Raw genomic sequence first — 17,759 nt, forward strand, 5'->3', positions numbered from 1 at the left:
TGTACAATATAGTGATTCAACACTTCCATACTTCACTTGGTGCTCGTCACGGTAACTGTACTCTTTTTTAAAAAATTTTTTATTTATTTATGATAGTCACACAGAGAGAGAAGCAGAGACACAGGCAGAGGGAGAAGCAGGCTCCATGCACCAGGAGCCCGACGTGGGACTCGATCCCGGGTCTCCAGGATCACGCCCTGAGCCAAAGGTAGGAGCCAAACTGTTGCGCCACCCAGGGATCCCGGCAACTGTACTCTTAATCAACCCTTCTGGATCGTACATTTTAGCGTGCCATCTATGCATGCTCAAAGAAGAAGCAAAAATGAAAAAAAGGACTTTGAGGAGGAAAAGAGCTTAGATAATCTAGTCCTTCCATATTGCCAGCCAGAGCTCCCGCTTTTCAGTCAGGTGTCACCATTTGTCCTTTTTACAGATATTGTTGCTCTTGCTCTTATTGACCCTTGGAACTTCCAAAAACCCTTCTTGTATTTGTAAGCACCATGAAACCCAATGGGTCTGATGGTTAAAAAAAAAAAAAATTTAAATTGGTTTCAAAACACATTCTAAAGACAGCTATAGGAAAAGGGTGATACACCTCAAATGAGCTGTCAGGGGAGGTTGCACACTGTTGGGTGGTGCCACCATCGCTAACGTGCCCCACGCCAATCAGTCAGGAGAACTACTAGAAATTTAACGCTATGCAAAAGCAGCATGAAACCTTTAAAGAACACATGAGTTGGTTTGAATGGTAAGGCCTAAAAACAAAAACCAAATCAGTGTATCCTCTGGATATGCAGAGATGACAATTATGTATACAATGGAATATTCCTCAGCCATTAGAAACGACAAATACCCACCATTTGCTTTGACATGGATGGAACTGGAGGGTATTATGCTGAGTGAAATAAGTCAATCGGAGAAGGACAAACATGATATGGTCTCATTCATTTGGGGAATATAAAAAATAGTGAAAGGGAATAAAGGGGAAAGGAGAAAAAATGAGTGGGAAATATCAGAAAGGGAGACAGGACATGAGACACTCCTGACTCTGGAAAACGAACAAGGAGTGGTGGAAGGGGGGAGGTGGGTTGGGGGTGAGGGTGACTGGGTGATGGGCACTGAGGGGGGCATTTGATGGGATGAGCACTGGGTGTTATGCCATATGTTGGCAAATTGAACTCAAAAAAAAAAAAAAAAAAAGACAATTGCCTGAAAGGAAAGCTGACATTTAACTGGAATGTTCAGGGTAGGCTTATAGACGGAGGTTTCAAGCCGGGCTGTAATGGATCTGCCACAGTGCTTCCGGAGCTTGTGGGGGTGGGAAGCACCAAAGTCAGGGATGTTTGCCTTCTTCCAGCCCGCATTCTGTTTCCATCTCTTCTTTTCATTGTCTTGCCCTGTTCCTCCCCTGTCTGATGCCCTGGATCCAGAATCCACAGGCTGCTTCCCGGCTGTCGGTACCAACTTCTCCACCCCACCTTGGGGTCATCTTTGGGCAGGTGCTGTGGTTGGGAACTTCCGTCAGCATTTTCCTGGTGTTTGGATCCTGCCTTACTCAAGACACCAACAGCAGGGCAGTGACAGAGGTTAATTAGAGCAGGAGCAGAGGAGTCCTAGCACACCATCCACGTAAGTTACACCAAACTGCACACATTTGTAAGACTCAGTTCACAACCAAGACTGCCTCATGGTCTTCCCTCCTGCTCTCCTAGCACCTGTGATTATCCCTGTTTGTGAATGTCTAGCATTTTCCTGAGACTCATGGTTTGATGACTTTCTCCGCCACCAGAATACGAGCTCTTCAGTGTTGGGGACGGAGTCTTCCCCGCTCCTGCCTGGTGCTGACCCTTACCATTTCTTCTCTAGACAATTTCTACAGTTTACTACACAACCTTTTGATGCTCTGCATTCTGTTTGCCACAAAACAGCCAAAGAGCCAGGAAATGTGAGTCATAAAATGCACATGCCACCCCCTCACATTGTAGGGGAAATAAAGGTCAGGCCTCTCGCCTCGGGTCCTATCTCTCTATCCTAACCTAACCTTATCTATGCTGTTCTTGCTTCTGCTCACTACATCCTAGCCCCTGTGGTTTTCTATGCATCAGACTTTTTCTGGCCTCAGGGCTGGTACACCTGCTTTCTTCCACCTGGGATACCCCAATACTATCACCTTTCCCATATTTTAGGTCTTAGTTTGAATATTTTTTTTTGAATATTATCTTCTTAGAGAAGCCTGTTTCCTTATCCAATATGAAGTAGGACTCCTCACCCTGTTATTTCTTAAGGCATTCTTTGGTCTGTTTTTTATTCCCCTTAAAAACATTTATCCCAATTCATAATTATTTTATTTATTCACCTATATACTTGATTTTTGCTGTCTACCTCTCCACCAGAATGTAGGATCCAAAAGTGCAGAGTCTGGAGTTGTCCTGACTGCCTAACATGGTACTGAGTACACAAAAGGTGTCTGTATGTATTTGTTATATTTTTTTTAAAGATTTATTTGAGAGAGAGAAGGGGTGGGGCAGAGGTAGAGAGAGAATCTCAAGCAGACTCCGTTCTGAGCACAGAGCCCGATGCGGGGCTCCGTCTCATGACGCATAAGATCATGACCTGAGCTGAAATCAAGAGTTGGACACTTAACCAACTGTGCCCTCAGTCCTTCTTGTATTTTTTAGATTAATGTCTCCAGAGTGAGCACCTTTTTAGACACAAAGAAGATGTAGAACATAAATGTTTGCATGAACATTACAAGCAAAGGTAACACAGTCAGGGTTAAAGAGGAGTTAGAAAGAGGGTAGGTTCAAGCGTCATGCTGGCAGAGCACTAAAGAGGTAGCAATTGGTTAGGATTGAGGGCAGAGGAAGGGAGTTTGACAGGCAGGGAATTCGCAGATATGCCAGGTGGATGGCTCAGCATCAGCCCAGCATGAAGTAGGGAAAATACACACATGTGTGGGGAATCCTCAGCACTGTGGGATGAACATGATGAATGGAGTACAGGTCAGGAATGAAAGGTATACTGTGGTCCAGTCATCCGAGTTCTCCAGGGTCATACTAAGAAGTTTACATTTTCACTTGAGGGCAAGTGGGAGCCCATGCTTGTTTTTTTGAAAGAGATGAATAATGATCACAATGCTAATTAACATAAAATTTATAATATATTTCTGATAATAATGGTGATGTTTTGAGATTCCCAAGTATTCCTGATAACTTTGGCATACATTGGATCATATAATCCTACCAACATTCACTCAGCAAATACTACTGAGCACCTCTACCAGATAAATGTATTATTATTCCATTTTACACATGAAGAAGCTGGAATTCAGAACGTTTACCCTAGCTTGCAAGACCACCCAGTCAGTACGTGGAGAGGCTAGAATTAGAATCCAAGGCTGCCTGACTGTGAAGTTCAAGCACATTCCGGGACACCATGTCATCTCTTTCCACTAACACATTGTAAATGAAGTCTTATGAAACTCCTGTTTCTATATTGGGCTAAGCTCTGCAGAAGAAAGATGAAATCTATGGGATAAGGATATTTTGGTTCTTCCCTTACTTCTTAGGAAGAAAGTTTTTTTTCCCCAGCTCATTGAGTGGTGACACCATCTAAGGGAAGTTGAGCCATATGTCACCTGGTTGCAATCCAGTGTCAGGGTGAAGGGCTCTGATTTCCAGCATGTGACCACTGAGCTTAGTGCAGAAAGTAAGATACATTTCCCAAAAGAGAGATACTGGGAAAGTCCCTGCACATCTCCCTGGCGTACAACCCTCTCTAGTTCATCCTGTTTTCTTTTGGGCCTGAAATCAATAACTTGAACTCTCACTGATGTCCCAGCCATTGTAGTAAACTATTAAGGTGTGTGTGTGTGTGGGGGGGGGGTTAACAGCTGATCTGAGATGGTCCGAATGCTGCCTAAGGCTGAGCCTCAGCCAGCCTGCATCCTGCCCTCATTGGGAGAGGGGCTCCTTCTTTTTTTTTTTTTTTTTTTTTTTGAGGGGCTCCTTCTTAATACCTGGGAGAAGAATCCAGTGCCTGCCACAATAGCTTATTTCCTTGTCTCAGAGCCCATAAGAGCTTGAGCTCTTGTTCTCCCTGAACCAAGGGTGGAGAAATTAGAAACCTACCTGGGGACCACACACAGCTCACAACCTGTGTGGTTTTATGTCCCTCAGTAGGAAACAACGTTTATAGCCCTGTGGCCAACAATGCTTTCCAGATGCTAAGCATTTACAGTTTAAGGAACATTCTTCCTTGTATTACCTCCTTTGATGCTCACATCAACCTTGGCCAGTAGTGTTTATGACCATCATCGTCTCTCATGTGGGCTATTGCCCTAGCCTTCAAACTTTCTCTCTATTCCCCTACAGTAGTCCTCAAGTTCTGCTTCTAAAACACTATTATTACCTGGTTGAAGACCTTGCCTAGCCCCTCAACAACTGCAGGGTGAAACCTGTCTTCAGGGTGACATAAAACACACTTCAGGTCTCAGAGTGCCGATCTGGCTTCCTTTCTCTCTCCCTCTGTCCCAGAGCCATGGTCACATGCCACATCTCTGTGGTCTCTACACGGTGTACTTTCTTTCATCCTTCGTGGCCTTGATAGCATAGAGGTTAATAGCAGAGACCCCAGACTGTCTGAGCTGGCCTCCTGTCACTGCCACCTAGTAGATGTATAACCTCGGGATAAGTTACTCAAACTCTCTATGTCTCATCTGTAGAGTGGGACCGCTGCAGGACCTTCTTTGGGACTGAATTGTGGGGAATACGTGAGTTATTAACATACAGTGCTTAATATGGTGCCCTGCGAGGTGCCTGGGCAGCTCAGTCGGTTAAGAATCTGCCTTCAGCTCAGGTCATGATCCCAGGGTCATGGGATCGAGCCCCATGTCAGGCTCCCTGTTCAGCAGGGAGTCTGCTTCTCCCTCTCCCTCTGCCCCTGCTCGTGCTCTGTATCTTACTCATTCTCTCATAACTAACTAACTAACTAACTAACTAACTAACTAACTAAATAAATAAATAAATAAATAAATAAAATCTTTTAAAAAATGTAGAGCAGAGCATTGCAAAGAAATCAATAAGAATAAGCTAAATAATAAAATTAGATATCTTTGACTTAAAACCTGGGTCTCCATGTCATTCTAATTCATTGTAACTAATAAAGTCATTTAAAAAAAGTTTTTTGCCAGTTTAAAAAAAATGCCCTGCACAATTAGTGTCTAATAAAATTAGCTGTTATCATTGTGTCCTCTATTGTAATGCTCTTCTCTTTTCTATATATACACCTATTTTTTTAAGATTTTATTTATTTATTTATTCATGAGACACACAGAAAGAGAGAGAGAGAGAGAGAGGCAGAGACCTAAGCAGAGGGAGAAGCAGGCTCCATGCAAGGAGCCCTATGTGGGACTCGATCCCAGATCCCCGGATCATGCCGAGCCAAAGGCTCAACTGCTGAGCTACCCAGGTGTCCCATATATACACCTATTAAAGCCCTATTCTTCCTTCAACATCTTGTTAAGCCACTCCAAATTTCCAAGGTTGTATTTATCTGTATCCTCTGTGCTTTCCTTGAATTTTGTATAAACAAGTTTATACCTGGGTCTTCCCCCGTGAGAATACGAGCTTCTGAAAAGCGCAGTCCGTTTTTCAAAATTTATATTTAGGTTACTAGAGCCTAGCAAGATGTCTAGCACATAATATCTAATAAATATTTGTAAGGTAAATATCCATTCTGAACTCATGGGCTAGGATTCAAAGTGCTCATTCTTCTAATTGGTCTACCTTCTCCCATGTTCTTCCCTCAATCCATCCTTCCACAAAAGCCTGAGTGACCAGCTCATGACCATCATCTGCTTCAATACCTTGAGTGGGTTTCCACTGCGGAGAAAGTTTAGCCTCTGGACCGAGTCCTTCAGGATCTGGCCTTTACCCTTCCACCTCTGTATCGTGCTACTCTCCCCTTGTTCTTAAGTTTCTGGCCTCTTGTTCTCTCCCAATTTAGGTACAGAGCATTCTCGCTCGCTCTTAACTCTGTTTGAAAAACTGTTTCCCAGGCATATCTCATTGCTTATTTCTTCTGACCCATCACATCTCATTTCAGTTCCCACCTCTTCAAAATAGCCTTTCTGACCACATAGGCTAAATGAGCCTTTGCCATCTGGTTTCTCTCTGTCACATCACTTGCTTCTTTTCTTCATGGCATGGGTTAAAATCTGGAAGTATGTGTTCATTTTCTGACTCCTTCCACTTGGGTGGAAACCCTGCTCGGGTGGGGATTTGCCTGCTTGTTCTCACTCACTGCTGTTTTTCAAACAGAATCTGTCACAGAGTAGGTACTCAAAAGACAGGTCTTAAATCAACGAATAAATAAAAAGTAGATCTTTTTGAGAATGAAGCTATTCCACATCATGAGAATTATCCAGGAATGACAAATCAAGAATAATAGAATAAAAATCTTTTGTGTATGTCAGAGAAAAAGGGTGGAAAATTGTCAAGGTATCATGATGTACCTGTCTTCGCCTCCTAATGCCTTGACAGATTAATGGGTAATCATAAAGTTAAAAAGACCTGTTTTTTTAATAGAGAAGCAGAACGATGTGGTCCACAGAAGCTCCTGCCGCCTGGGAGCAAGAGAAAAACAGGCAGAGTCTCCTTGAATAAAGTGCCTAAAATTAATAGTGCATTTTTGTTATCTACTCTATACAATCTAACAATAAACAATATTTGCCCAGCACTTTACATTTTAGAAATACCTGTGTTTACATAGTCTATCTCATTTGATAAGACAGTTGAGTAATACAATAGCACAGTAGAAAATCCACATAACCAAGTTTCAAGAAACCAGCTGTATCAGTAAGAAGCCGTGACCTTGGCAAGTCACGTTTCCTCTCCTTTTCCTTTTCGGTAAAATGAAGGTGTTACCCTAGATGATCTTGAATCCCTTTCAGCTTATCTATTTGCACCATTTGTATTTAATCTATGACAAATGAGACTTCTCTCTGACCCAGGTCCAAGGTATAAAGTTTTTATTGGGTCTTAATTCATGTTCCTAAAATAAAATTATCTGAATGATCATTCTCTTAGGTGCCTAGGTAAACAAAGAAGGACCTTGGTCTATCCCTTTTAATTATTCTCTCCTCTTTGACGCCAATTCTGACTGGTCTCGCTCCCTTCCCAAGTCTACCTTTCTTGGTCCGCTGGCCTCTGCCATTTTGCATTGCACTATGTCCCCTTCCACAACACAACCAAGGACACCTGTCAGTTTCACAAAGGAATGCATTTGTTCCATGTTAAGCCTCAAGGAAAAATTGTCCAGTAGCTAATCTAATTTTTTCCTATCTGCCTTGGAGAAAGCCAGAGAATTTTTCCTATGACTTAAATATATCTTCTAGGACTTGCGGCCCTTTTATATTTCTCTACCATCTCCTTGCTCTGCTGGCCATGGACTGGGGTAAGGGGATGGGCAGCGTGGTATGTCGAGGGTCATGTAGATGGTAGGCATATTGGTCTTTATCACTTCCCTTTCTATATTCTTGGGTACCATTGCATCTCACTGGAACCCATCTATTTTTTCTGTCTTCTCCGTCTAAACCATTTGATGCCTCTCCTTAACTGTAAAGTTACAGCCCCCTCTATCCTATGATCGGGAGCCTATCTACTTAAAAAAATAAAAAATAAAAAAAAAAAGAAAGAAAGAAAGCTGCTCAGGTCTGACATAGTTCATTCCCTCCTTCCATGCATAGCTTTCCTATATATGGACAACACCCCTCTGTAACTCTGGTGTGGGTCCTGGAGCTGCAACTACAAGATGTAAAACACCTGCATGGTTCTTTGAGGCATGCAGTCTGTCATATTGTGTGCCAAAGATACTAATTGTCCAGGTGTTCAGAAGCACCTGAAGGGTCAAATATTCTTAGATTCACCCTGAAGCCCGGTAATATGCACATAAATTAGGTATTTTTGTCTCTTCTCTCTCTCTCTGTCTCTTTCTCTCTCTCTCTCTCCCTCTCTCCCTCTCTTTCTCGATATACCAGTTTGGAGATCTGAATTCCCTAAGACATAATGATATAAGTCCATTTGCAAATATGAAGGGGTCTCTATAGTTGTTCATTTACTGCCTCCTCTGGTCCCCAACTGCTGCGTTGCGGCTTTCAGCAGGAGGCCCGCGTGTGTCCGGGAGCCCACCGGTGTGCACTCGGCTGAATGCTCTTCCTCGTAAGATTTCTGGCAAAGTGTTCCACACTCAGGCTGATTACAGATGTGGCTAATCCACTTGCCCCGGGGCGGATTTTCTGGGCCGCCAGGCCTCCAACCGGCTCCCCTCCACGCCCCCGCGCGAATGGGACAACCCGGGGAGGCAGCTTCTGCAAATCACCTCCTGGAAATGGTGATCCTGCTCAAATCCCCTGGGGAAACAGTAAGGATGAGCTCTTGCACCGTGTGAGATATGCTATTTCTAATGCAAAAAAAATAAAATAAAATAAAATAATAATAATAATAATAATAATAATGAAAATGAAAATTAAAAAAATAAAAGCGCACTGAGACTCAGTCCCCAAAACGAGCCCAGCCCGGAACTCCCGCTGGCGCCTTTCCTTGCAATCGCTTTTGCAGAAAGACTGGATAAAGCTGCGTTTCGTAGCGTTTGAAACTCTCTCTTTTTTTTTCCTCCCCCTTTGCTAGAAATCCCAAACCCCGGACCGACATCGGTTGGAGACCCGGGGCATCTGCCTGCGCGGTGCACGGGCTCTGCAAAGGCTCCCCTCTGCGCGCGCGGCTGCGTCAGACCCTCCCGGCGGAACCCCGGCTGCCCCGGGGCGGGGCGGGGCTGCTGCGGGCGGCGGCGTCAGAGCTGCCCCCTGATTGGCCGGGCCGCCGCGGGCGGTGCTGCCAGAACTGCCTCCTGATTGGCCGCACTGCGGGGCGGGGCTTCGGAGCTGCCGTCTGATTGGCCGGGCGGCCGCCGCCGGGCTATAAAGGGGAGCCCCGCGGGCTCGCCGGCAGCTCGCAGGAATCCGACCGCATCTTGCTCCCCTCCGAAGGCGCAGCTCCTCCCGCTGCATTTCCAACCCCAGCTCGCGAACCCCACGCCGCACACCATGTGCAAAGGACTTGCAGGCCTGCCGGCTTCTTGCTTGAGGAGGTAAGATTATTTGCAGCCACTCCCCGCGGTAAACTTTGGGACACTTTCTCGGTCCCTTTCCCTTGGCCGCTTGCTCACCCAGCTCTCCGGGGCGCGCAGCAGAGCCTCCACCTGCTGGCTCTCCTCCACGGCCAGCTGGACGTCGGCACTGCAGAAGCGCGCCCCCCACCCCACCCCCCGAATGTGGGCCCCCATGTGACCTGGCTTTTGAGGACTGTCCTGACCCTCTCTCCCTGAGCTAATTCGGAGTAAGAAGGGACATGAGGCTTAGGGGCTCACACAGGGCTCTGCGATCGCTGCGGTTATTTGCACATCGCTGGGGGTCTGTGGACTCACGGCTCTGAGCTTTCGGACCGGGTGGTAGGTCCTGTTTAGGGGAAGACACCCCAGAATGAGGTCTGGCTGCATCACAGGCGTTGCAGTACCTTCCACTCTCTATGCTCCTATAAGCAAGTGTGACAATCCAGTGTGAGTTCCAGTGCTAGACCCCTTTCTCTCTCTCTGCCACCTTCCCCCAGTTCCTGAAATGTCTCACGTGAGTGGTGGTTGAGAAGTCCCGATCCTAACAATTCAGTTAACAATTCAGTCCTCCTGCAGACATTGTTTTGTCTACTGTCCCTTGATTTAAAAAAAAAAAAAATAGTAAAGCTGCTTCATAGCTCCTCATATGCCTTTGCCTTAAAAAAAAGGATAAATAAGTGCTTTCAGAGAATGCTATATATTAGCCAGCTGAAAGAGAAATACAAAACTAGTGCATATCATTATTATTTAATCTTACAGTTGAAGGTACAAAGTCCGTCTGTAGCTGTAGCACCCCCTTGTTTCCCTGCAAATAAAAATCACCTTAAATTTCAATTTAGGAATATCCCAGAAAGCACAGCCTTCCGTGCACTTTGTAGAAGTTTGCCTTCCAAATATTCAGTCATTCAGGGGTGTGAAAAAAATATTCTTTTTAAAATGTGCTTTCATGGGTGCCTTAAAGTGAAGCAGGAGGGTCTGGTAGGAAGTACTCATGGAGGGAGTGCCCCTGAGCTCCATCATGACTATCCCGAGCTGAGTGGAGCAAATTAGTCTGAGCTTCAGTGAACTCATATATAAAATTAACCATACAAAAATAATAAAATAAAATAAAATAAAATAAAATAAACCATACAAAATATAGGAGTGTCAGGAAACCGTTATGCTCTGGTAAGTATTGCAGGAGACAGATGAATGATTGCACAGATCTGCCCAAGGAGCTAAGAAGCTAAGCTGGGGAGGTAACCTGTGTATCAGCAAAGTGAATGGCTCTTCCCTCTTCACTGGTCAACTGCAAATCAACTAGTCTAGCATGTTCCCCCCTAGCATCAGTGCCCGAGGCTGCAGGAAGCCCTGAACTGCTCAAGGTCAAATAGGCAGTGGATGGCCAGTGCACATCAAATCCGGTGTCATGACTCCAGTGACCTCTAAAGTCATGCTGGCTTTTATTTTTATGGTTGAAAGGCGTCCTAAGGACAAATGTAGCATCCTTGCTAAGCATACTAACAACTCTCTATGAAATGACTTGCATTACTCAGTAACTTAGATCTCAGCCTGAGCCGGTACATGGCAAGGTGAAGTGAGGTCTATTTTGACCAGATCATAATATGTTTGTGTCTTAGAATCACTTGAGCCTTTAGGATTCTATCTTGCTGTCATTGAGGAGGATTTTGCATCCCCTGAGCAGTCGGAGAAGCAGAAGAGGGAAATCAGTCTTGTGAGGAAGAGATAATCCATTTTTAGGGGCAGCCCAAGAACATAAGGGAATTCAAGCTTCTGGAGAAATGCCTGAATGGAGAAGCCAGTGACCTATCAGGAGCTGTCATAAAATGCCTTTTTTTTTTTTTTTTTTTTTTTATCCTTGAGACTTTCTTTCTCTCCCTTTCAGTAGGAACATCTAGCCATTCATTGCTTCTAAAGTGACATTTCTCTTTTAAAAACGATTTCTTGGCTTTTATAATAAAAGAGATTCAAACAAAAGAGGAATTAACAAAGAGAAAGTTGAGCTTAAAAGCTTACTAAAAGGTCCTTCTTTCTAAGTCACGCACCCCGCTGCTCCCTCGCTATCCATTAAACAGTGCAAATAAGCTCTGCTCTAATTAAACAGTCACTAGCTGCGGTGATGACTCTTGCTTGCTTCTCGATTGTTTTTAAGGCTCAGATGCCCTTTATAGTGCAAATGCCCTTAGAATGTAGATATTACACAGGAGAGCAGTAGCAACAGCAGAAGCAGATTTCTCTAGAAGCAAGCCTGAAGTTGCTCAGCTTTTGGCCAGAGCATTTGCCTTTGTGGCCTCCTCCACTTCCCTCTGCTGGAGCTGCATCCCCACCTCCATAAATACCCGAAGGTCAATCGCTTGGCCCACCTCCTGGGACGCTGGGACCACCCAGCCCTTCCCCTTGCTCTTAGGTGCTTCTGCAGGTCCCTCTGCTAACAGGGAGGCAGGTGGAAACAGCCACCGCCGTCTGTCCAGAAGGTGGCGTGCAACAGGAAAGGTGCCACATTTCCCTCTCAATTACTGCTTGCCCTCCAATTCCTACAAATTACCCAAAGAGCGGTCCCCTTTTCAATGTGTGTCTGTTAAAGACCCCAAAGCATTCCATTGGTCAAAATGATAGGTTTACAGAAGAGCCTCCTGAGGCCAACTGAGGGCCAGCATTGTGTCGCAGGCTGGGGCCCCTGGGGGCTCAATCGGTGAAGCGTCTGCCTTCTGCTCAGGTCTTGATCCCGGGGTCCTGGGGTTGAGCCCCACATTGGGCTCCCTGCTCAGCAGAGTCTGCTTCTCCCTCTTTTTCTCTCTGCCCCTTCTCCATTCATACTCTTTCTCTCATATAAAATAAATACAATTTTTTTTTTTTTTAAAGAATTCTGTTGCAGACAGAGCAGGCTGTGCTGTGACTCTGGCCCCGGGTTTCATAGTGAGTCACAGGCAAACACAGAAGTGGGATCTCCTTTTCCTGACTGTTCACGCCAACTTCAGCTCCCATTTTGTAAATAAACTGCCCCGGCCCCTTTACTAGTAATGGACTCTTTGAGCTCTGCCACCAGGGTATCTTTTAAAAGGGCTAATTAGGATTATTCTTTTTCTTCTTCTGTGCAGTGCAAAGGATATGAAGCATCGGCTTGGTTTCCTGCTGCAGAAGTCTGATTCCTGCGAACACAATTCTTCCCACAGCAAGAAGGACAGAGTGGTGGTTTGTCAGAGGTAAGAGAAAAGGCCTCGGTGAGGACCCATTGAGTGTTAACTATTTAATGTCAGAGATGTTCTATGAGGAGGAAAGGAAGTGGTGTTCCTAGCTAAGCTAGATTTGGATTTTGATCCAAATGGTGGCCATTTTCATGAAGACCATATTTGCATTTGAAATTTCCACCCATTTTGTGGAAAGACTGTCCTAATCAAGAATAGGTCTCATCATGAGGATAGAAAATAAGTGTCTGCATTTTTTTCAGGATCTTAAATTTCTCGCCCTAAGTTTGTATCATGGCATTCAAGTTTTTCTTTCTCTTTGTCACGTCTCTAGGGTGAGCCAAGAGGAAGTCAAAAAATGGGCTGAATCACTGGAAAACCTGATTAGCCATGAATGTAAGTCTGACGGCTTTCTTCCCTGCTAGGAGAAGGACAAAAGCTCTCTAGATAGACAAGTTATCTCATATTATATTTGATCTAATAAGAATTGCAGACAGAGTTGGGTTTCTTCTGGCTTCCAGACTCAAGAGAATCAGTCTATTTAAAATTTTACCATGCCCTGGGCTTTGTGATAGACAATGGAAAGTTCATACAAAACCATGTGGAAAATCATCTCTCTCACCACATGGGAAACAGGTTGAGGGGAAAACTTCAAAATATTGAGACTTCTTGCAGAACCAGCCTTAGTTTCTCTTTCTCAAACTTACTTTGGCAATCGACTTTGAAGCCAAAAGTAAGCCAAACTTACTTTTGGCTTCATGGGTATTTCAGAAACACTGAGACTTCAAACCTTGAGCAAGAAGCACTAGATATAACTGGGATCCAATAGATGTCAAACAGATTAGGGTCACCTGACCCCAAGTGACCCTCAGAAAGGAAAGAAAGGGTGAGGCGTTTGAGCCCACGCTTTATTCTCTCAAGCATGTTGAATTTCCCTGAAATACACTGTCCAAGAGGTCTGCCTGTGTGGTGACAAGGGTGGCTCTTTCTCCTCCATCACAGGTGGGCTGGCGGCTTTCAAAGCTTTCTTGAAGTCTGAATACAGTGAGGAGAACATTGACTTCTGGATTAGCTGCGAAGAGTACAAGAAAATCAAATCACCCTCTAAACTAAGTCCCAAGGCCAAAAAGATCTATAATGAATTCATCTCCGTCCAGGCAACCAAAGAGGTAGGTCTTCACGGCACAGAACTCTCTGAGTCTTAGTGAAATTTCCTGCAAGTGATATTTAGTGGTGTGGATCTTTAGATCATCTGAGTTAAAGGAAATGATGTAACAGTGGAGGAGATTATTAAAACCTTGACCACCCCAAATAAGTCAGTTAAGAAGAAAGCTTTCATCCAGATGACTTAGATGATCTCCCTTAATGAGTTTTTTGATAAATCTTCCCAATTTGTGAGAAAGAACGAAGAGATTGTCCTGCCCACCCAGAAGCAGATGAACCTCTCTCACATGTGCCAGGGTGGAGCTAAATATTCTTTCTTTTTTTTTTTTTTTTTTGTTTCTGGGGTATGAATGAAGGGTGCATGTGATGCCTCCCCACAAAGCATGCAGCCTTCCCTTGTCAACAAGGCCATATGTCCAATACATCTTGGTCTTTGCCATATAGGTAAACCTGGATTCTTGCACCAGGGAGGAGACAAGCCGGAACATGCTAGAGCCCACGATAACCTGCTTTGATGAGGCCCAGAAGAGGATTTTCAACCTCATGGAAAAGGATTCCTACCGCCGCTTCCTCAAGTCTCGATTCTATCTTGACTTGGCCAACTCTTCCATCGCCGGGTCAGAGAAACAGAAAGGGGCCAAGAGCTCTGCAGACTGTCCTTCCCTGGTCCCCCAGTATGCCTGATTCTCACACACACCGGAGGGCTGAAATGCCAAGACTCTATGCCTGGAAAACCTGAGGCCAAATATTGATCTGTATTAAGCACCAGGGCTTTATCCACATCGTAGCTTAGTGTTCATGCTGCCTGACGTGCGTGAGTCACTCCCATGTAAGAAATAGATTTAGTTTTGATGTTTGGTGTCCATCAGGGCAGGACCTCATTCCAGTCCAGCTTTCCCAGATTTCCTTTTGGGTGCCATGTGAGCAAGTATCCAAATAATGGTTTTGTAGGGGTGGCTTTTCAAAGACTGTTGCAGTCTTCTCCTCCCAATGGCTTGACCTCAGGTTGGTTGGTTGGTAACATTTCATGTGACATCTACAAGCACATGTATTCTGTTGGCACTTTCTCTAAACTCTACATGTTTAGATGGGGTTGATCTATCGTGTGTACATATGTGTGTGTGTAAATATATGTATACACGTGTATACATATATTTACACACACATATATATACACATTCTATGTATATGTGTCTATATGTATATATACATATATATTTCTGCAAGAATAGATAGGAAAGACCCTAGGTGCTCATAACTAGAGTGTGCGTACATACCTAATGCATGTTCTGATCCCTGGTCTTTCATCCTGCAATCAAACAGGCAAGCAGAGCCCATTCCCATGCAGGCCAAGAAAGGAATACTAACCTGTGGAAAGTTGGTTCTGTAAAACACTATAGGTCCTGTCGGCCACACATCCGAGGGACTCCATGCGTAGCGTAACCACTGATAGCTTCCACGTTGAACAGTATTCTAAGGAGCAGATATCCTAAAGAATCTTAAGCCCGGCTGACACAGTTCTGTCTTGAGCTGGTTATTTCTTACAGCATTTTGCAGTCCCTCAGCTGCTGGCCTTCCCTTCTTAGCCTGGGTGCTTGGCCATGATTGTCAGAAGCCAGGTTGCTATGGAATTGGGAGAGAAAATGCTCGAACCGAATGAAGACACGCAGGGAGGGCCTCGCCAGCTCTACCTGCTGTAAGATACTTGCTGAGCGAGGGCATGGAACTTCAAGGTTAATAGTTTTATCCTCTACTCTTTTTCTCTCTCCTGATCAAGGGTGCTCTCCTCATCTTGTCCCCCCGGCCCCACCGCCCCGAGGACTTCAGACATCAGATGAGGCTCCTCCCTTCACTCGGTTGGTTGGTTGGTTCCCAATAATGGCTCCGGGCTCTATGCCTTCAGTTAGAAACCAGCAGCAAGGGAAGGATTGTATTTTATAAGCAGGAAACATGTTTTCGCAAACTGAAAAGCCCTCCTAAGTTTCTCTTTTGAAAGGAGGACCTTGTTCATTCCACCCTGAACATCAGGGCTACTAGAGCCTGCAGGTATACCTTTCCAGCCTCTGAGACTAAATGAGAGAGGAAAGGAAAAAAGAAAACAAGAAACAAAAACCAGTCGATAGAACTACTGTTTGGAACTTTTCAAGGCACGTGAAATACTTGAAAATTTCTCATTTATGTTATTTATGATGTTGTTTTCTACAATGTTTTTATTATTGTATTGTTTTTTAAATGGAGGGTGCAGGATATCACCTGAATTATTAATGAATGGCCAGGAAGTAATTTTCTTCTCATTCTTCTAAAACTCCAGCCTTTGAAGTGCACACACACACACACACACATATGCATGCACATTGCACTAGTTCCTCCAGCATAAATTGCATACGTGAGCACCTTGTGGCTTGTAAACCAACAGATGGGGTTGCACAATGAAAACCAGAGTGTGCATAGACAAATCTCACCCTATTAAAGATGTAGGTTCTTTCAGTTATGCCCTTCTTGTCTCTGGCAGTCTTATTTTCCATGTTCCCAGAATTCCTCCCCTCTGTCCCTTTTATTATCCATGGTTCCACAGTTTTGTCTCTAGTTGACTCCAGGATCCAGACGTGTAACTCTGTTGATCTTGCCCTATTATAACTGTCATTATTCTCAGATTGTACCTGTGCTCACGGGCTGCTGTCTTACAAAGAGATCTGGAAGGTCATTCTGAATGAGAAGTAAATTATTTTATGTAATACAATTTTCAAGTGTGTTTTTCAATTGTATTTACCTCTTATTTTGCCACCATTTGAGATGCTGAGCCAACCTGCTCATGGCCTGTGGGCAGAACTCTTCTTCTCTTTGCATGCCTGCTTTTATCATGCGCTTTAAAGGCCTCAAAGCTGATGCTTCCAGGGAAACACATGCATCTTAATAATAAGGGTAAATAAATGCTTCATACGAAACTATCTGCTTGTAAACACATTAATGATCCACAAGGATGTGCGATGAGAAACAGCAAGATGTAGGACGATGATAGAAAATGGCTCATGTCCAGGCTTCGATCTGTCCCATGCCAACTCTGGAGAAAGCAGCAGAAAATAAATGTTGTATATTTTCCTGTTCCTGCCACTGCTCTGACTACCTCTCATCACAGAGCCGAGGCAATCTGGGCTCCAAAGACTTTGCTCAACAGACTTGGGGTGTACTTGCAGGTCCTCAAGAATTGTTCAAGAGATAGAGTTTACCCTTCAGAGCCATTCCTCTTCCACTTATCTGTCCAATGAGAAGGTGGGAACAGAGGAGACTCAGAAGGTAGATGAGAGCCATAGATCCCTGCAGGACAGACTCCTGGCCCAACTGCTCAAAAGCCCTCCCTCCCCCTTACAGATTCTCTCCCCTAGAAAAGAGGTATAGAATGTTCCCAATCACAGTCACGGATACAAGGTCTGTTATACCGTGAGACCTCCATTTCCTGAATTCTACTTCCCCATTGTGGAAGTCAGCTTACAGGGTGTTCAGGACCACAGAATTCAGGCTATTTGGAGGAAGAGACCCCTTCAGGGATCTGACAAAAATCATGGACCATCTTCTGAGAAAAATACACAAAGGGATCCAGATTCATCAGAAAAATTTAGAAGGGGTGGGGCACCTGGGTGGCTCAGTGGTTGAGCATCTGCCTTTGGCCCAGGGTGTGATCCCAGAGACCCAGGATCGAGTCCCACGTCAGGCTCCCTGCATGGAGCCTGCTTCTCCCTCTGCCTGTGTCTCTACTCTACCTCTCTCTCTCTGTGTCTCTCATGAATAACTAAATAAAACCTTAAAACAAAAAGAGAAATATTTAGAAGGAAGTTTTGCAACTCCCCACCCCCTCCCCAAACACACAGGGATGCCCTTCCCCTCTCCCAAGTAGGTGTGTCAGAGTCCCCAGGAGTGTGTAGTCACTGCTCTTTGCATGTAGTACCATCTTCCAAGTATCACAGAGGAATTAAAATCACTGCTATAAGCAAGTGTGCTTGTCTCCAATCTTCACCTTGCCCATCCTTTCTTCTTGATGGTTGGCCATGAAATAAATAACACATATATGCAAACTCGTTTGGACTTCGATCAAGGACCATGTGTTGAAAAACAATTATTATTGCTTATCATGTGCCAGGTATTGTCCTAAGCATTTCATATACATAATAAACTTAATTCGCACGGCAACCCCGAGATACATTGCCAGTTGTCAACATGGCCTCTGCAAAACATCTGCCGATTTTT

The 17,759-nt window shown here is 44.6% G+C and overlaps 1 protein-coding gene across 2 annotated transcripts; it reads left to right on the forward strand.

Annotated features, from left to right (window-relative positions):
* The first annotated feature begins 8,988 nt into the window (after positions 1-8,988).
* RGS4 (regulator of G protein signaling 4) lies at positions 8,989-16,465 on the forward strand. Of its 2 annotated transcripts, XM_077887213.1 has the most exons (5): positions 8,989-9,147; positions 12,267-12,371; positions 12,688-12,749; positions 13,356-13,522; positions 13,962-16,465. In XM_077887213.1, exons 1-5 carry the CDS (start codon positions 9,104-9,106, stop codon positions 14,199-14,201), a joined length of 618 nt encoding a protein of 205 aa, XP_077743339.1. In that variant the 5' UTR covers positions 8,989-9,103; the 3' UTR covers positions 14,202-16,465. The 2 variants fall into 2 exon arrangements, with proteins under 2 accessions (XP_077743339.1, XP_077743340.1); XM_077887214.1 differs by lacking the exon at positions 13,356-13,522 and having other exon boundaries at positions 13,962-14,182.
* The last annotated feature ends 1,294 nt before the right edge of the window (positions 16,466-17,759 follow it).

The sequence above is a fragment of the Canis aureus genome, chromosome 38 (genome assembly GCF_053574225.1).
Source record: "Canis aureus isolate CA01 chromosome 38, VMU_Caureus_v.1.0, whole genome shotgun sequence".
In the NCBI taxonomy this organism is placed as follows: Eukaryota; Metazoa; Chordata; class Mammalia; order Carnivora; family Canidae; genus Canis; species Canis aureus.

What these genes read in the sequence shown, in the direction of transcription:
- RGS4 (XM_077887213.1), top strand. Translation starts at nt 9,104, where the DNA reads ATGTGCAAAGGACTTGCAGGCCTGCCGGCTTCTTGCTTGAGGAG. An exon ending in CCGGCTTCTTGCTTGAGGAG is followed by an intron (nt 9,148 to 12,266) that starts GTAAGATTATTT and finishes TCTTCTGTGCAG; the next exon opens with TGCAAAGGATATGAAGCATC. An exon ending in AGAGTGGTGGTTTGTCAGAG is followed by an intron (nt 12,372 to 12,687) that starts GTAAGAGAAAAG and finishes TCACGTCTCTAG; the next exon opens with GGTGAGCCAAGAGGAAGTCA.